The sequence below is a fragment of the Phodopus roborovskii genome, unplaced genomic scaffold (genome assembly GCF_943737965.1).
Source record: "Phodopus roborovskii unplaced genomic scaffold, PHOROB, whole genome shotgun sequence".
Lineage (NCBI taxonomy): Eukaryota > Metazoa > Chordata > Mammalia > Rodentia > Cricetidae > Phodopus > Phodopus roborovskii.
This window is the reverse complement of record NW_026126566.1, coordinates 5,003,779-5,024,129: the sequence shown is the minus strand read 5'-3', so window position 1 is coordinate 5,024,129 and position 20,351 is coordinate 5,003,779. Positions and strand designations below refer to the sequence as shown.

Sequence of the window (20,351 nt, the reverse complement as noted above, 5' to 3'; positions counted from 1 at the left end):
TTCTTCTCCTAGAGAGCCACCCCCCTTCCTTGGTGAAGCCTCCGAAGTCATGTCTACAGGACCCTTTCCATCTGCAAGAAAAGAGAGAAGTTCTGTCTCAACACCCAGTTTTAGGTGCAATCAAAGGAAGATGTTAAACCTACTTTTGGAAAGAAACAATTCGTTTACCCCAGTTTTCCCCAGATCTCCGGGAGACAAACTCCTTGACTCGACAAACCTAAGCATTTTGTCCGGGTAAATTTATTTTCTAAAAGATTTATTTTTTAAATGGTGTGTAGGAGAGTGTGTGCTGAATGTGGTTAGAGTATTGTACCTGCCTGAAGTTACAGGTGGTTACTGTGCCTAATTGCAGTCTTCTGGAATAACAGCAAACTCTTAACCATTGAACCATCACTCCAGCCCATAAATTAATTTTTAGTTTTACATCTTATCTTTACTTTATGAACAGGTGTGTTTGCTGGATTATCCTGTTTCAAAGTTCAGGGTTTGAGTTTCAGCCATTACCTTGAACGTGTGTCTCTTTTGAGTCTCGGGCTTCCTTTCCATTTAGAAAAATGTCTTTTTCTAAAAGGGACTTGGTGGAGGACTTTCTGGAGGCTGAGGCAGGATGGCCACAGGTTCAAGGCCAGCCTGGGCTACTATTGAATTTTAGGACAACTAGTGGGCTATAGAATGGAGCCCTATTGCAAAGTAACAAATAAGAAGAAAAATAATTTTTTCTTTTCAAATATTTATTTATTTATTTATTATGTATACAGAGTTCTGACTGCATGTGTGACTACAGGCCAGAAGAGGGCACCAGATCTCATTACAGATGGCTGTGAGCCACCATGCAGTTGCTGGGAATTGAACTCAGGATCTCTGGAAGAAAAGCCAGTGCTGTTAACCTCTGATCCTTCTCTCTAGCCCAAAAAGCCACTTTCTATCTTAATAGGAATAATCTTTTCCTGTCATGTCGGAATCAATGTGCTGTCTAGGAAGAACTCTGGAAATTCTACTATTATGTGTTATAGGAGTTGGTTACTTTAATTGTATCAATTTTAGTGTTGTACTTTAGAGCCTGGTCATATTGTCTTTACACCTCATTAGCAAACAGGATTTGGGGAATACTAGAGATTCCAGAGAGAAATTGAATTTGTGTTCAGGGTGAACAGGGTAGAGAATGTGAATGTCAAGATCCTATTCACTGTGCAGGTGAGATGGCTCAGCATAGAAAGGCACCTGTCACCAAGCATGATGACCTGAGTTAGATCCCCTCTCTCCTGGAGTGGTCTTCACACACAAGTATGTGCTCATACAAAAAATGTAGTAAATATTTTAAAAAAAAAATCTCTTTAGATTCTCATTAAATAAATAACCATCTCAATATGTTGTCGAGAAGAAAATGAGGCTCACATTATTGTTTTTGGTTTCATTTGTTTTTTTTTTTTTTTTTTTTTTTTTTTGTTTGCTTGTTTTGTTTTATCTTGTTCAACACAGGGTTTCTTTGTGTAACAATCCTAGCTTTCCTGGAACTCACTCTATAGACCAGGCTGGCCTTGAACTCACAGAGATCCACCTGCTTCTGCCTCCCTTGTGCTGGGATTAAAGGTGTTCCTCACTACCACCTGGCTACATTACTGTAATAGAGAAAAAGTGAGGGATTGTTTTCTCAACCCAGTCTGAGCTATTTCCAAATAGCAGCTAGATTGGTTTAGATACTGTTTAGATTTTTGTGGTAGTAATTGAAAAAGATTTCAAATAAAGACATTATCTCTACCTTGTTTAGGATAGTATACCCTAATGGGAATCTTGATTTATTATGTCTCAACAGAGGAACCCCAAAACGTTGCCTTGATCTTTCAAATGTTAGCAATGGAGAGATGTCTGCTTCTCAGCTTAACACTTCTGCTGACTTTGATGAAACTGGTAGAGGTATAGTCTTTAATGAGAAAACTAACTTTAAGATTCTTATTAAACTTTTATGTGTATAAATGTTTTTGCATACATATATGTATGTGTATCACATGGATGCCTGGTGCCCTCAGAGGCCAGAAGAATAGTTGAGAGCTGGATCTCCTGGAACTGGGGTTACTACTGACTTATGAGTTACCGTATGGATGCTAGGAAATGAACCTGGGTCCTTAGAAAGAATAGCAAGTACACTTAACTGCTAACCATCTCTTGGGCTGAAGAGATGACTCACCTTTAAAGGCTACAGGCTTACAACTGTAAGGAAGGAGGAGAGGGCAAGGTAATGGGATAGAAATTGAGGATGGTAAAAATAGGTAAAAAACCAGATGTATTAGCTTATGTAAACCCAGCACTTGGAAGGCTGAGGACAGCCAGTGCTACTCATACCAAAATCCTGAGAGAGAACATTTGCCTAAAATTAGGAATTTTGAGGTTAGATAATTTTTTAGTTGAATGATAAGTGGAAAGAGAAAATATCAGTAATAGAAGTTCCTATGCAGCTGGATGGTGGTGGTGCCTGGTCTACAGAGTGAGTTCCAGGACAGCCAGGGCTACACAGAGAAATGCTGTCTCAAAAAAAAAAAAAAAAACTTTAAAAATAATTGTTATGCATTAGAAAAAGTTCTTCACGAGGAGTATATTTTGCTGACTGATTGGTTAATGGTGGAGATGAAAGTACAGTAAATACTTTTTTTTTTTTTTGGTATCCCAAAGAAATTATTGTAAAGAAATACTTTGTTCTACATGACCCTTCATTTATTCCTCAGTACCCTCCAAACACAAAAGAAAAGCTTTGTCATCTAGTTGGGCTCTGTGTGTGTGTCTGTGTGTCTGTGTGTGTGTGTTTCTGGATCTAAAAAAAAGTTTTGCTAGTAGACCATTTCTAGTATTTGCTTTAAGTTCAGATTTCTCAAGTAGCCACTTCCTTTTCTGCTTGTTTTCTTGGGGAGGGGAGAAGGTATAAGCTCGAGACAGTTTCACGTAGCCCAGGTTGCCCTCAAACTCACTTTGTAGCCTTTGAACTTGTGATCTGCCTGATTTTACCTCCTGAGTGCTGGAATTACAGGCACATTTGTGTTTATTCACTCTTAAGTGCATGGTGTTTTGTCTGCACGTATAGTGAATGTGTAGATGCCTTGAAACTGGAGTGGAGAATGTTGTGGCGCACGATGTGGATTCTGGGAGCCAAATTGAAAAAGATTTCAAATAAAGACATTATCTCTACCTTGTTTAGGATAGTATACCCTAATGGGAATCTTGATTTATTATGTCTCAACAGAGGAACCCCAAAACGTTGCCTTGATCTTTCAAATGTTAGCAATGGAGAGATGTCTGCTTCTCAGCTTAACACTTCTGCTGACTTTGATGAAACTGGTAGAGGTATAGTCTTTAATGAGAAAACTAACTTTAAGATTCTTATTAAACTTTTATGTGTATAAATGTTTTTGCATACATATATGTATGTGTATCACATGGATGCCTGGTGCCCTCAGAGGCCAGAAGAATAGTTGAGAGCTGGATCTCCTGGAACTGGGGTTACTACTGACTTATGAGTTACCGTATGGATGCTAGGAAATGAACCTGGGTCCTTAGAAAGAATAGCAAGTACACTTAACTGCTAACCATCTCTTGGGCTGAAGAGATGACTCACCTTTAAAGGCTACAGGCTTACAACTGTAAGGAAGGAGGAGAGGGCAAGGTAATGGGATAGAAATTGAGGATGGTAAAAATAGGTAAAAAACCAGATGTATTAGCTTATGTAAACCCAGCACTTGGAAGGCTGAGGACAGCCAGTGCTACTCATACCAAAATCCTGAGAGAGAACATTTGCCTAAAATTAGGAATTTTGAGGTTAGATAATTTTTTAGTTGAATGATAAGTGGAAAGAGAAAATATCAGTAATAGAAGTTCCTATGCAGCTGGATGGTGGTGGTGCCTGGTCTACAGAGTGAGTTCCAGGACAGCCAGGGCTACACAGAGAAATGCTGTCTCAAAAAAAAAAAAAAAACTTTAAAAATAATTGTTATGCATTAGAAAAAGTTCTTCACGAGGAGTATATTTTGCTGACTGATTGGTTAATGGTGGAGATGAAAGTACAGTAAATACTTTTTTTTTTTTTGGTATCCCAAAGAAATTATTGTAAAGAAATACTTTGTTCTACATGACCCTTCATTTATTCCTCAGTACCCTCCAAACACAAAAGAAAAGCTTTGTCATCTAGTTGGGCTCTGTGTGTGTGTCTGTGTGTCTGTGTGTGTGTGTTTCTGGATCTAAAAAAAAGTTTTGCTAGTAGACCATTTCTAGTATTTGCTTTAAGTTCAGATTTCTCAAGTAGCCACTTCCTTTTCTGCTTGTTTTCTTGGGGAGGGGAGAAGGTATAAGCTCGAGACAGTTTCACGTAGCCCAGGTTGCCCTCAAACTCACTTTGTAGCCTTTGAACTTGTGATCTGCCTGATTTTACCTCCTGAGTGCTGGAATTACAGGCACATTTGTGTTTATTCACTCTTAAGTGCATGGTGTTTTGTCTGCACGTATAGTGAATGTGTAGATGCCTTGAAACTGGAGTGGAGAATGTTGTGGCGCACGATGTGGATTCTGGGAGCCAAACCAGGATCCTCTGCAAGGACAGCAGGTGCTCTTAACCCCTGAGCCTTCTTTACAGCCCAGTTAATGTTTTGTTATTTATTATTAGTGTGTGTGTGTGTGTGGTGGTGGTGGGTTAACACACTATGGGAGAGCTGATGTGTGCCCACCATGTTTTTATACAATGTGAGGACTGAACCTAGGACTTTGTGCATGCTAGGCAAGCACTCTTCCAAGTCAGCTGCATGCCCAGCCCATTGTTCTTCATAACTCACTGCAGGTTCCTTGGATTCCTCAGGACCTCAGGATGTACAGTTAACTGAGAAGTAAGTTCTGCTGTTAAATGGTCTGTATGCCCCAGCCTTCCCTCACCAACCACAGGGTGTCCAATGTGGACTCAAGTGTGAAACACTACTTAGGATATTAGTGGGCTTGGAGGCCTGGAGTCTCACTTGACAGCTTTTAAGTTTTCTAGTTCTAAATAGCATTGTGAAATGCAGGCTATTTTAAACCAGCATACACAGAAATGTCTTGTTTTTACGTGAAGGGAAGTGGTTACTGCACTCATACCAGGGCTTCTTTTTGCACATGAGAGGTGCTGTATTCTAGTGGCTCAGGATGCAGGTTCAGGGATAAGATTATATAGATTCTAGTGGTTTACTATTTCACCAGCTATGACCTACAGTTTCTTAATTCATTAGATCAAACTTTCTTTATTCATAATAGGAGATAACAGTAGCACTCTATAAACAGCTATTGAAAAGATTAAATAAAAATAAGAAGGCTAAGCCACTAGAGCCACTGTCTCAAACAAAACAAAAAGAAACACCACCCAAACAAACAATAAAAATAACACTAATCAGAGCCAGGTAATATGGTTTATATTTGTAATTCCAGGACTCAAGCCATCAAGGCAAGATAATTGTGAGTTCAAGGCCAGTCTGGGCTGTGTGAGACACTATCTTAACACCATCTCCCATCTCTAACCCCCTCCCCCAAAAGAAAAAGAATAAAACAAGGCAAAACATTTATCTAGCAAATACCAAGCATTTTATGTTTGTTGTTATAACTATGATAAACTATCTCTTAGATATCCTAAAATATTTAGCCAGGTGTATAAATGGAATAAAAGCTGATTTCAATTCAACTCTTTCAAAACTTATTCTAGATGGTGGTGATACATACCTTTAATCCCAATACGCATGGGAGACAGAGGCAGATGAATCTCTGTGCGTTCAAGGCCAGCCTGGTTTACAGAGTAGGTTCCAGGACAGCCAGGACTATTACACAAAGAAACCCTGTTTTGAAAAAAACAAATTGACTGCTTTAATCTTTTTAGTTTATCCTTAGATATTGTGTAAGGTATAGATGCTACTATTGCACTAGGAAACAATTCTATGGCGGTTTTTAGGAATATATGTGAAAATTTCACTTGCATTGTTCATGTTATCTCTGAGCCATTTTTTTTTTTTTCTTTCTTTCTTCCTCCTTTCTTTCTTTCTTTTTTTTTTTTTTTTTTTCTTCATCAAGACAGGGTTTCTTTATGTAGCCCTGGCTTGTCCTGTTACTCTGTAGATGAGACTCCAGGGTGCTAGATTAAAGGCTTGTGACACCACCACCTGGATTGATTTTTCTCTTGTGTACTTTTTTCTTGGTGGCAGGGTCTCATTATAATCCAATATGACCTTGAACTCATAGTGATCCTCCTACTTCAGCCTCTTGAATGCTGGCTGTATAGTGGTAGACCTCAGGCCTGGCTTTGGGTTACTATAAATAGCCTGTGCTGTATATACTAGGTGGAAATGTGGGAGGAAAGGTAGAAATTCATTTATTAAAAGGAGCTTCCTGTCATCAGTGTTAGAACATTATTACCAAGTCATAGATTGTTCCTATGTAAGATGTGAGAGAGGAGTGGCAGGTGTTGTCTACTGGCTGAATGCTTGCCTAGCTTGTACAAGGCCCTAGGGTTCCATCCTTATCATCAGAACAAGAATACGAGATATAAGGCAAACTCCGTCTGGTGCCTGTTTATCCTGTTTGGTTATGCTGGTGAATTTAATACACTGTTGGAAGACACAAATCAACAAAAGCTAGTGCTCTTTGAGTAGAAGAAGGGAAGAACTGGAGTGCCCCTAAGCACTGAAGAACCAACCAAGCTGTGTCTGGGGATTTCCTGACTAGTGGCTTGTCTTTCTTTTAATCTTCAGGAATCATCAGGACCCTATGAAAGGCATACCAGTAGGTAGACCGAACTACCCACCTGCCTCCCTTCCTTCTCTTTAATAGAGGGTCTCACTATGTTTGGCTAGCTGGGCTAAGACTTGAGGCATGTGTCATCAGGCCCAGTCTAGACTCTCCCTTTGGTTTGTTTGACTGTCGTTTGTTTGACTGGGTTTGTTTCTCGGGTGGGAGACAGGGTTCCCAGCTGGTGATATGGCTAATGGATATTGGATGCCTTCAGCAGACAATGTCTTTTAGGTGCAGCTTCTCTGTAGTACTCCAAATGCTTTGGACCATGGCCACAGAAAGAAAGATGCAGTACATGGCTTATCTGCAAATAAAGAAAATGTAAGTATTTGATGGAAACCTAAATATATTAATTTTATTTCTTTAAGTGAACAATTGCTTGATGTCTTGAAACCTACAGCTGTTTATATTCCAGTATGCTAGCCAAGCACATTCCATTATTGTAACAAAAAAAAAAAAAAAACAAAAAAAAAAAAACAAACTACTTTTTTACCTAAGGTTTAACCTTGGGACAAAAACCTAGTTCAAAGATGGGTGTTGGTGGTGCATGCCTTTAATTCCAGCACTTGGGAGGCAGAGTTTGGAGCCAGCCTGGTCTATTGAGCGAGTTCCAGGACAGGTCAAGCTCCAAAGCAATACAGAGAAACCCTGTCTCAAAAAAACAAAACAAACAACAAACCCTAGTTCTATAGTAAGTTACCAGTTTTGTTCAGTTGATCAGTTTAAGTATACAAATTGCTGTTACCATCATGTAAATAATTGTTTAGAAATCATGTTGTGTTTGTAAGTGTAGGCACTATGTGCACACGTAGTATACACATTCACACAGACACACCTTCCCAAGCAAACTTTCTTTCATCTATCCTTTTGCTTATGATGATAAAATTTGTATCCTCCAAAGCAAATCCATGTGTCAGACATAGATCCAAAGCATTATATATCTTCAGATACACATTTAATGATTATGTGTATGTGTTTCATGAGAGTTACTCATGATTTGGTCAGATGTGATACTATTGGCAGGCATTATTACTATTTCTTGTCCTCCAGCCAATGCCGTTTTTTTCTTATGCAGATAAACACCAATCTAAAGACATTGGAGTGGGAGGCACCTAGGACCTTGAGGTTTCAAAGCATTCCTGGAGATCCTCTGGCTTCTCCCCTTTCTTTGCTGGTGAGTTATTGAACGTAATCAAGTGACGACAGGCGTATCATGGGCTACAGAGTAAGCTGTAGATTTTTGGCATGTTGACTTTTCCTAAACTGGCTTGGGTGAGACGCTGAATCCTAGCAGGCTGAGGAGGAGCTATGTGCCCTCTGATCTTTCTAGTTTTAACTGTGGAGTGAGAATTTTTCTTAGGTCTTTGGTTCCTTCTTCCTTTCTTTTTGGGGTTTTGAGACAAGATCTCACTGTGTAGTTCAAGCTAGCCTGGAGGTCACTGGGGAGTCCAGGCTGTGTCCTCAAACCCACAACAATCCTGCTATCTCAGTCTAGATGCTAGGATAACAACCTGCACCAGGATGCACATGGCTAGTTTCTTTATTCTCTGTTGAAGTGAGGTTTCGCTGGGCTGCTCAGGCCTGCCTTGAATGCCTGTACTCAGTGTATTCCTCCCTGGCCTCTAGAGCCCTGATGTTGTAGGTTTCTGCCACTACAGGTCACTTCATCTGAGAGTTGTACACTTTTTTTTATTTTATTTTATTTTAATTATTTATTTTTTTCTTTTACATGTCGATCCCAGTTCCCTCTCTTTCCCTCCCTCCCTCCCTCCTTCTTACCTTCTCTGCCCCCTCACATGCACCCTGACCACCCTCCCCTCCCATCCCTCACCCCAATTCCACATGTAGGGCTATGCCATCCAGGTGGGGTCGTGTAGATCTGTCAGGTCATTTGAATTAGGGACTTGGACTTCTCTCCTGTCTGAGAGTTGTACACTTTTAATTCTTACATTTATTGTTAGAATATTTTGAGTCAGTCTTTGTACATGATACAAATGTGCTGAATGAAATAAGGGCTTCTGGTTTGTTATTTTTTTCTTTCATTGAGATAGAAGAATTTGAGTATGTAGCTCAGGCTTGCCTCAGACTGCTAATCCTTTTGTATCAGCCTCTTGATTAGTGGGATCATAGGCATATGCTTTCAACCCTAATTAGGTTTTGATCTTGTCGATATAATTGACAGAAAAACGGAACCTCAGAGGAAAATGAGATGAGACATCTGGGCAGTCCTATTACTGCAGCTCCAAAACTGAGTAAAACACTAAAGCTGGAAGACCAAGAAGGGGTTTCAGAGGGGCCAGTGGCGTTTTCCCTGGGAGACCAAGACAAGAAGGTACAGGGTTCGGTTACTGTTCATTTTTCATTCTTTTGTTTTCATTTTACTTATTGTGTGCATGTGTCTATGTTTATGTGTATACATGCATGTGCATACCATCGGTGTGGTGTCAGAGGACAACTTGTAAAAGTTAGTTCTCTCCTATCATGAGGGTCCAGGCATCAAACTTAGGTCATCAGGCCTCCCAAGCTGAGTTGGCCCAGTGACTCTTGTTTTTTGGTTATTGGTACACTTTTTTTGTTCCTTAAAAGCAGGGTATCAGCCAGGTGGTGGCAAGTGCCTTTAATCCCCGCATTTGAGAAACAGAGGCAGGCAAATCCCTGTAAGTTTGAGGCCAGCCTGGTCTACAAGAGCTACTTCCAGGACAGCCTCCAAAGCCACAGAGAAACTCTGTCTCTCGAAAAACCAAAAAAAAAAAAAAAAAAAAAAAAGAACTCTTTAAAATCCTCCTGCCTCAGCCTTCCAAGTGCTAGGATTACAGGCATGAGCTTCAACATTTCGTTCCTAGTAAACAATATTGTTTACCTATTGTACTAGGACTGTGAGAAAAAACAAACAAAACTCCAGTGTTTTAGTTCTGGTTCTTCCTAATTTCAGAGACAGAAGCAGGAAGGTGGTAAATGAAAAGCCAACCTTGGTTTGGTAGTAAGACCTGGTCTCAAAAGGCTATGTTAGTAGTAGGGCTGGAGAGATGGCTCAGTAGTTAAGAGTTCTGGGACCAGGGTTTGAGTCTAAAATTGTTTTTCAATTAAAAAAAAAAAAGAAGAAAGTCTTTAAACTCAAAGAATTACCTGACAGGTAGTGTCATGTCATCTATTACTGGATGAGAAATTTTACTCAGTAAATTGAGTCACTATCAAAAGCAATGGCTAGAATAACCTAGCAGGATCTTGCAAGTGTCTTACAAGGCCCATCCCCCATCAGTAAGAGATAATCTGAAGCTGCTTGTGCTTTGTAGGCACTACCCAGAGGTAGTTTCTGAGGTGTTTAGCACTTCTGAATCAGCTTCGATTGTTTGCTACGAATGTGGACAAAGATGTGTTTGCGTAGATAACTGTGTAGTCCAGAAGACTGTCAGATATGCTGGAGCTCTAGGTACAGGAATCAAACTGAGGTCCTCTGCAAGAGCAGCAAGTGCTCTTCACCACTGAGCCATTGCTTCAGCCCTACTTTATTCCTGTCAGTAATAACTGATATAAGTAGGAACAACATTCAGTAAATATTATGATACTAATATGTGCCAAGTGGTGTACTACAGTAGGAGACAATCATAACTAAGATAGAGAGGATTCCTTGAGCTAAGAGGATAGTTCGGTTTGTGGCTGGAGAGATGGCTTGGCTATTAAGAGCACTGGCTGCTCTTCCAGAGGACACAGGTTTGGTTCCTAGCACCCACACTAGTGGTTCACAACTACCTGTAACTCTAGTTTTAAGGAATTTGATTTCCACATATGGCCTCTGTATGAGTAGCAGGCACACACATGCAGCATATTCTAACATCTGGACAAAACACACATAAAATAAAAATAATACGTCTTTTAAAAATAAAGATAGCTCAGGTGGTTAAGTACTTACTGTGTAAGCATGGGGACCTAAGCCCCAGCTCCAGCACCCACATAAAATGCCACATGTGGTAACCCCCACAATCCCAGTGCTAGGGAGGCAGCCAAGGGAGGCTGCCCAGCCTTATTAGTCAGCAGATGCCAGACTTCACTGAGAAGCCCTGTTACAAAAACAAGAAGGATAACTACTGAAGAATGACACTTGGGTTTGACCTCTGACCTTCACCCACAGGAGCGCTCACATTTACAAAGATTCATAGTAATTGTACAGAAGATCCTTGGTTCAGTCCCTGGCTTGGATGTGTGTGTGTACATATTTCCAGAGTGTCATATGATAATATTTTATTGTTCTTTTTCCTTAGTTTTTCGAGGCAGGGTTTCTATGTGTAGCCATGGCTGTCCTAGAACTCACTCTATAGACCAGGCTGGTCTCGAACTCACAGAGATACCCCTGCCTCTGCCTCTCAAGTGCTGGGATTAAAGCATACACAGTTTATTGTTCTTTTTTAAGGTAGAGTCTTATTCTATAGCCCTGATTGACTTCAAACTATTGTCCTATTGCCTTAGCATCTTAAATGCTGGGATCACAGGTGTGTGCCAACATGCCTGGCCATGTAGTGTCTTAACACTGTTTTCCTGTTTTCAGGATTGGTAATTGAACCCAGGGCCTAGCAAGAGTCCCAATTCTTCCACATCTTTAAAAAAAAAATATTTATTTAAAACTTTTTCTTAGATGTTTATGTTATGTATATGTATTTCATTGAGTGTGTGTACATTCATATGGTGGTCAAAGAAGTTTTTGTTTGTTTTGTTTTTTGAAATAGGTTTTCTCTGTGTATTCTTGGCTGTCCTGGCACTCACTCTGTAGATCAGGCTGGCCTTGAACTCATAGAGATCCAACAGCCTCCCTCCCAAGTGCTGGGATTGAAGGTGTGTGCCACCACTGCCTGGCCAGAGAACAGTTTCTGGAGTTGGTTACCACTTCCACAGTTATATGGGTTCTGGGAATTGAATTCAGGTTGCTAGGCTCCAGTAGGTTCCTTATTTGCCAAGATATGTTGCTAGGCCTAGTTTTTAAATCTTTAAAACATGCAAATTGGGGTAAGTGAGAGTTTTGTCATTTCAGGGCTTAAGTCTAAAGAAGATGGTCTCTCTCTGTGACATTAATGCCATTCAGATGGAGGATGAAGATCCTGACCAAGGGCACCTCATTGGTGATTTCTCCAAGGTGAGTTTGGTTATATCTGCCTTTTTACAACCTGTGTGTGTGGGCAGGTGTGCATATACTCGCCTGTGAACATACATTTGTGCCTCTGTGTATGTGCTCACGCACGTGCACGAGAGAAAGAGAGAGAGGGAGAGAGAGGAGAGAGAGAATGTGTGTACACTCAAATAGATCTGCCTGCCTCTGCCTCCCCAGTGCTGGGATCAAAGGCATGAGCCATCACCTCCAGGCTGAATCATTCTGAATTTTAATTTCTGCTTGCAGAGGATGCTAGATGTAACCATGTATCCTCTCTAAATGCTCTTTGTTGACCTGAAGGTAGACCTCAACCCTAAGTTCATTTAATAAGAAAGCATTTCATGTTTATCTAAGAAAATCCAGAACCCCATATGTGTATGAAACTTTATATCCTTTCTTGTTTATATACTTCCTTCTCTAACTCACAGGGATCCTCCTGCCTCTGCCTCCTGAGTGCTGGGAATAAAGGCATACGCCACCACCACCCGGTTTAGTTTGGTTTTTCAAGGTAGCATTTCATGTAGCCAGCAGTGGTGGCACATGTCTTTAATCCCGGCAATCAGGAAGCAGAGTTGGGTGGATCTCTGTGAATTCAAGGCTGACTTGGTATACAAAATGAGTTCCAGGACAGCCAGGGTTTTTGCACAGAGAAGTCCTGCTCAAAAAAACAAAACATAGCTATTTACACGTGCATCATCTCATAGCTCAGATGTATACCAATATGTCTGGACATTTAATCTTTTAGTTTTGGGTATATGGGGGATGCTATATGAGCTTTAGCGTGTGTATCCATGTGGAAGCCATAGGTCAGCCTTTAGTGGTGTTCCTCAGGAGCTTTCAGCATGTTTTTTTGAGTCACTGGGACCTGGTGCTTGCAGATGAGTCTAGACCGGCTGGCCAGAAAATCCCTGGGATCCTCCTGCCTCTGCCTTGCTAGCTTTGGGATTACAAATGCATACCATTTTGCCTAGCTTTGGGTGTGTGGATGCTAGGGATCAAAGCAGGTCCTTTTACGTGTATGATTTTGCCAACTGAGCTATTTTCCCAGCCCCCATTTTAATGTTAACAACAACAATTAAAAGAATTGTTTATTTTTGTTTTGTGTGTTTTACATGTTTTGTCTAAATGTATGTGTGGGCAAGTGATCCATAATGTGGGTGCTGAGAAATAAACCTTGGTCCCCTGCAAGAGCAGCCAATGCTATTAAACACTGAGCAATGTCTCCAGACCTGTATTTCACCATTTTCAGTAGCTGTTCATTAGTTAATTCTTTGGCTATTCATGATTCTCTATAAATCCTTTCTTGTGGATATTTAGTTTTATAATTTTCCTTATGAAAATGGGCACATTTGTAGAGAAGCATAAAATTTTGTGTACATCCTTGATACGTTCCTAGGGATCAGTTCTTAGAAACAGAATTGCTGTTTTGTTTTGTTTTCTAATATCACTTGGAAGCCAGATGTTGTGTTGTACACCTTTCATCCTAGAGGCAGAGGCAGGGGATCTCTGAGTTAAGGCCAGCCTGGTCTACAAAGTGAGTTCTATGACAGTCAGGGCTACACAGAGAAACCCTGACTCAAAACCAAAAACAAACAAAAAAGACTCACTTGGAAAGGACATCATAGGAGTCTTTGACCGAGGCTTGGGTTGGGAATTCCTGCGGTAATTCCTGTTCTTGGGTCTTTCTAGGTGTGTGTGCTGCCAACAGTGTCAGGGAAACACCAGGATCTGAAGTACGTCACCCCAGACACAGTAAGCAAATTTCTGTCTGGAGATGGTAACTGGGCACATCATATCATCAGCAGTCTGTCTGTCCACCTCTGTCCGTATTGCTTTCCCTCTATCCACTCACATGGGCTCTTATTCGACTGAAGCTGTATTAAGGCAGTGGTGGCCTTAATCCCAGCACTCAGGAGGCAAAGACAGGCAGATCTCTGAGTTCAAGGCCAGCCTGGTCTACAAAGTGAGTTTCAGGACAGCCAGGGCTACTACATAGAGACACCCTGTCTTGAAAAAACAAAAAACAAAAATGCAGTTAACTTGGTGAGATAATTGTTACCATCTGAGGTCAGCTACAGCTACTTACCCTGGAGAGAGAGAGAGAGAGAGGGAGAGAGGGAGAGGAGAGAATGAAACAAAAAAAACTAGGCAGTGGTGGCACACACCTTTAATCCCAGCACCTGGGAGGCAAAGGCAGGTGTATCTGTGAGTTCAAGGCCAGCCCGGTCTATAGAGAGCTCCAGGACAGTCAGGGCTATACAGAGAAACCCTGCCTTGAAAAAACAAAACAAAAGCAAGATAGTTATGTTCATGCCTTTAATCCCAGCACTTGGGAGGCAGAGGCAGGTGGATCTCTGTGAGTTTGAGGCCAGCCTGCTCTATAGAGTTAGTTCCAAGGCAGGCTCCAAAGCAATATAGAGAAACCCTGTCTTGAAAAGCAAGGGTGGAAAAAAAAAAAAAAAAGCAATAAATAAATAAAATAAAAACCCAAACAAAAGATAATCTATGTTATTTTAATAGCTATATAATCTTTTATACAAGAATGTGTAATTTATTTAACTACACCCCTCTTGTTGAACGTTTAAGTTGTTTCTAGTATTTCAGTATCCTAAAACAATGCTAAGATGAATATCAGTGTGTATACTTTTACTGAAGGAAGAAACTGGGGGTGGTGGGACATGCTTAAAATCCCAGCAGTTAGGAGGTAGGGCCAGGAGGTTCAAGAGTTTAGAGTCATCCTTGGGTATAATGAGTTTGAGCATAGCCTGGACAACATAAGACTCTCTTCAAACGAGGACTTTCTTCAAAACAAGGACTTTAAAATAAAAGGTATAATTTCGTGTATTTTTATATGTACTTGCAAAATTCTTTCTAGAAAGACTGAACTAATGTGTTCCTTTAGAAGTAGTTTTACATTTTCTTCTTTAGCTAAATCTCACCTGTATGCCTTCTGAAAGACTCGGTGAACAGGAAACCGTTTCCCACAGCTTATAAAGCTGGCTTCTCTAGCTGCTGCCTTTGCTATTGATGTTCTCCTTGGATGTCTCCTGAGAGGCTGATTGTGGCCATGCTTACCTCTAGATAGTTAATCTCCATGTCAGTCATTTGGGTCCTCTACCCAGGCATTTCCACTCATATGTGGGATTGGGCTCAACCATTGCCATGTTGCAAATACAGGCTAAATCTGGAGGTTATGTATACAGTGCAGTCTGGGGTGGCTAATGGGAATATGCAAAAAGGCACTGTGTGGCTCCTGTCTCTCAGAGTGACAGTGAACAGCATATTCAAACATTTCTTTCTGTGCAGGTGGCTGCTTTACTGTCTGGAAAGTTCCAGGGTCTGATTGAGAAGTTTTATATCATTGATTGCCGCTATCCGTATGAGTATCTGGGAGGACACATCCTGGTGAGGTTACACTATGAACATAAGCAAGAGAGAGGCTGGAGATTTGAGTTTATATATAGGCAAAAGGGTCTATGAAATCTAGCACTAGGACAGAGATTATACATTTGGATCACATCAGAGGAAGCTCTTATTTCTGTTTTAAGTCTGTACCTTCAACAATCCCTTCTTTTTTATGGGAGCCTTTAAGAAAAAAAAAAAAACAACCCAAGAACCAGGAAGCACTTTGCAAACATCTAATGTTCACAAATAATTCTCATAGTTTAACCCATACTCTGGTGGCTCAGCTCTGTGAATATGTCTGGCACAGCCACATATCAAACTCTGTGCCAAGCCATAGGGTAGATAACAGAGATAGGCTTAGACTCCTGCCCTGGGATTCTTTCTTGCCCAGTTTTCTGGCCTAATTATCCCAGAATAGCATCCCAGGCATTCCTGAGTATTGACTGTACATAAGCCCTTGAGAGGATACTTGTTGACATCCTTTTCCACAGGGGGCCTTAAACCTGTACAGCCAAAAGGAACTGCATGAGTTCTTTCTGAAGAAGCCAATTGTCCCTCTGGACATCCAGAAAAGAATCATCATTGTGTTCCTCTGTGAATTCTCCTCAGAGAGAGGCCCCCGAATGTGAGTGTCTCAGGTGGGTTGGTGATGGAAACGGATCTTGAATGAGACTTGGCAGACCAGTGAAGACAGAGCTAACCTGAATGAGTGTCTTCCATTGCAGTTTGATGGCGGAGAGCCTTAGGGACATGGGTCTTAGCTAGTGCACATAGGCCAGCCTGAGCTACATGGTGAGACCCTGTCTTAAAAACAAAACACAAATAAAACAAAACAAAACAAAAAAAATGTAAACACACACACACTAAGAGATTTGGGAATGAAGTTTCAATGGAGAAAGGGAAAAGAGAATGTTATTTGGACCTTGGTTAGCAAACACAGTGAGAGGTTGTGTGTGTTGGGGGTGGTGGCTGGGGGGTTAACCCTGTCTTCTGAATGCTAGACAATACCTTACCCCTGAGCTATATTCTCAGCCCTAAAGAACCTTTAGGGAAGTTAGTTGTGGCCTGCCCCCACCACCACCACAAGGCGCATGGGTTCCTGTCACCCCACCCCTCACTGGATTTTTTTTTTTCTAAAGGTGCCGTTCTCTGAGGGAAAAAGACAGATCTCTGAACCAGTATCCGGCATTATACTATCCAGAGCTGTATATCCTCAAGGGAGGCTACAGAGACTTCTTCCCAGAATATACGGTAAAGGGACATGGGAGAGCTCAGGCACGGGGTGGAGTCGGGCTCAGACTCAGAGGAGCCAGCTTTAGCATGCAGCCTCCAGGGACTGTAAACATCCTAAGAAGAAACTGCTGTTCCTCAGCCACTGGGAGCAGCATCTTTTCTCATTAGTAGGCAGAGCTCAGGAGTCTAAGGAGGTCTTGATCTTGTCCCCTACCTGTCAGGAACTGTGTGAACCACAGAGCTACTGTCCTATGCACCACCAGGACCACCAGGCTGAGCTGCTGAGATGTCGAAGCCAGAGCAAAGCCCAGGAAGGGGAGCGGCAGCTTTTGGAGCAGATTGCCCTCCTGGTGAAGAAGGATGTGAACCCACGATAGTGGGTATGACAGTGGCAGTGGTCACAAAGTCACTGGAGACCCTGAAGAGCAGAGTCATCTATGTCACTAACGATAGGATTGTTAAAAAGTATCTGCAGACATTGGAGATAGTCAGGCATGGTGCAAACACCTTTAGTCCCAGCACTCAGGAGGTAGAGGCAGGAGGACCTCTGTGAGTTTGAAGCAAGCCTGGGCTACACATGACCCTGTCTCAAAAGCAAACAAACAAATAAAAAGCAAACAAAACCCATCAAACAAAAGCCTTCAGATGTCTATAAGCCACAGGCTGTCATACTGATGAAATCCTAACCCTGAGGACTGGCTCGGTGTCAGTGAGCTGCTGGCTGGGTGCTGAGTGATTAGCAGAGGTATTTGCATTGCTCCTGGGTCTCCCACATCTTACCTAAGCCAAACAGCCAGTTCTCCGACCAGACATGGGATTTTAAGATCGGTGCTTGCCCTCTTTCTTGGTATTTTCTTCCATTGATCCTTACTTGTTACTCTAATGGGAAAGTAAACATAGGAGAAGGATGATTGTGAATCCAGTCTCTTCCATGAATGGTAGAACTGCTTGCCCAGCAGTCCCAAGAACCTTGAGTTTGCGCTCCAGCACTACAAACAACTTAAAATTACTGTCTTGGGAGTTGGCTCAATGGGTAAAACATTTGCTGCATGAACATGAGGACCTGAGTTCCAAACTCAAGAAGCCACATAAAACTGAGCACTAACTGCATCTATAGTCCTAGTGCCCTTACCATGAAATGGGGGTGGGGACAAAAGCCCTGGAAACTCTCAAGCCAGCCAAGCTAGTGTACACATGGGTGAACAACTCAGAAGACCTGACTTACACACACATACATGCACACAAGCACATAAGGCTTTGAGACCTAATGGTATAACCTGATAATGCCAAAGTTCTTTCCTTTGGTGCTCGAGCCTGGGCCCTCAGCATCACATGAATTTGTTTGCAATTAAAAAAAAAATTCATGGTGCTTGCTTCAGCATGGAACAAAAGCATGGCCCCTGTGCAAGGATAATGCATAGATTAGTAAAGTATTGTGTGTGTGTGTGTGCGTGCATTTTACTCATGGGTCACTTCAGATTTTTAAAAAATAATTATTATATATACAGTGTTCTGCCTGTATGTTTGCCTGCATGCCAGAATAGGGCACCAAATCTCATTATAGATGGTATGTATGGATGGTATGCTGTTGCTGGGAATTGAACTCAGGACCTCTGGAAGAGCAGCCAGTGCTCTTAACTCTGAGCCATTTCTCAACCCCTTTCACTTCTGATTTTAAGTCTGAACTTCTGAGGTCATAACTCACAAAACTGAATTTTAAAACTTTCTGTTGCCAGGTGGTAGTGACAAACATTTAATCCCAGCACTTGAGAGGCAGATCTCTGTGAGTTTGAGGCCAGCCTGATCTACAGAGCTAGTTCCAGGACAGCCAAGGCTACAAACAAAACTTGTCTCAGAAAAACAAAAAACAATTTCTGCCAAGTATGGATCAAATGCCTATAATGTATGTGCTTGATGAAGTGGACTCAGGAGGACCTGAAGCTCAGGTCACACTCAGCTCCAGGCCAGTTCAAGGCCAGTCTCAGCTACATGAGACCCTATCTCACAAAATCATCAAAACAAAACAGATTTTTGTTTTCAGGTAATTTGATAACATCTTGAGGCATAGCAACCATTGCTCTGGAACTAAGGGAAAGTTTCAGTTGTATTCTTGATGAGGACTTAGAGGTAAATGTTTGTATCCCTAAGAAGTCAAGGCAGGAAAAAAAAAAAAAAAAAGTCAAGGCAGGAAGATGATGAATTCCAATGCAAGATGTATAGTCTGTGGTGAAGTTTCTCATTGTCTTCTCTTTGAAAAAACAAACAAACAAACAAACTTATGTATATGAGTCTTTTGCCTGAGTGTGTGCGAGTGTGTGTGTGTGTGTGTGTGAGTGGGTGTGTGTGAGTGTGTGGGTGTTGCCAGTTGTGTGCCTGGTACCGGAGGCCATCACAGGACACTAGATCACCTGGAACTGGAGTTAAAGATGAGAGTGAACCACCATGTGGGTGCTGGAACAGCAAGTGCTCTTAACCACTAAACCATCTCGCCAGCCCCTGTTTCTCATTTTTTAGTTTTGAAATGATTTCACTCTAGCTCAGGCCAGCCTTGAGCGAGCACTTGTCTAGGATGCATAAATTCCTGGGTTCAGTTTCCAGCACCCCATGAGTGGGCATGCTGGACACATGCCGTAATCCCAGCTACTGGAGATAGAAGGGGAATTAGAAAGTCAGTGTCATTCTTGGGTGCATATCAGCACAAGCTACAAGGACCATGGCTTTAAAATGCCAAGAAGAGGGCTGGAGAAATGGCTCAGCGGTTAAGAGCACTGGCTGTTCTTCCAGAGGACCCAGATTCAGTTCCCAGCACCCACATGGCAGCTCACACCTGTCAGTAACTGCAAGATCTGAATCCCTCACACAGGCATCCATGCAGGCCAAATACCAATGCAAATAAAATAAAAATGCATTATTAAAAAGGGTGGGGAGCAGCTTGGCAGTTAAGAGTCTTTGCTGCTTTTGCAGAGGACCCATGTTCAGGTCCCAACACTGTCACCAAGGAGCTCACAGCCACCTGTAACCCCAGCTCCAGTGGACCCAGTGACTTCTTATGACCTCCATGGGTACCCACACATGGTAGACACTTAAAATTTATTTTCCTTTAAGTTGTCTTAAAAAAAAAAAAGTGGGAAGATGGCTTAGTGGTTAAGAATACTTGTGCTGGGCAGTGGTGGCACACACATTTGATCCCAGCACTTGAGAGGCAGAAGCAGGCAGATCTCTGTTGAGTTCAAGGCCAGCCTGGTCTATAGAATGAGTTCCAGGACAGCCAAGACTACACAGAGAAACCCTGTCTCCAAAAAACGAAAGCAAAAGACATGTTGCTTTTGCAGAGGACACCCACATGGTGGCTCACAAACCATCTCTAATTCCAGTTCCAGGGTATCTGACAACCTCTTCTGGGGGCATCTGGCACACATGTGATGCACATACATACATGGAGGCAAAACACTCAAAACTCTGAAGAAACATTATACACCCATGTACATACACATGTTCATGCCATGTTGCTCATGCAGAGACCAGAAAATACATTGCAGGACTTGATTCCTGCCAACTACCTAAGTTGGCACAGAATCTGGGACATGAGGCTTGGAGGCAATGCCTTTACACACAGCCATCTCACCTGCTGTGCTGGCTAATGTTTACTGTTATTTGACAGAAGCTACAGCCATGTGAAGAGAAGGAATCTAAGTAAGAACTGCCTTCCTAGGGTTGGCCTATAGCTAAGTCTGCGGGGCATTTTGTTCACTGAGGGATGACCTGGGAGGTCCCAGCTTACTCTAGGTAG

General features: G+C 41.9%; 1 protein-coding gene across 1 annotated transcript; it reads left to right on the top strand.

Annotated features, from left to right (window-relative positions):
* Position 1: 1 nt before the first annotated feature.
* Positions 2-17,303, top strand: Cdc25c (cell division cycle 25C). The gene is made up of 13 exons (XM_051202287.1): positions 2-234; positions 1,814-1,914; positions 4,817-4,862; positions 6,744-6,774; positions 7,015-7,104; positions 7,859-7,957; positions 8,984-9,115; positions 11,807-11,908; positions 13,613-13,675; positions 15,230-15,328; positions 15,820-15,953; positions 16,468-16,579; positions 16,783-17,303. The coding sequence occupies exons 1-13, from the start codon at positions 50-52 to the stop codon at positions 16,936-16,938; spliced, it is 1,350 nt and encodes a 449-aa protein (XP_051058244.1). The 5' UTR covers positions 2-49; the 3' UTR covers positions 16,939-17,303.
* The last annotated feature ends 3,048 nt before the right edge of the window (positions 17,304-20,351 follow it).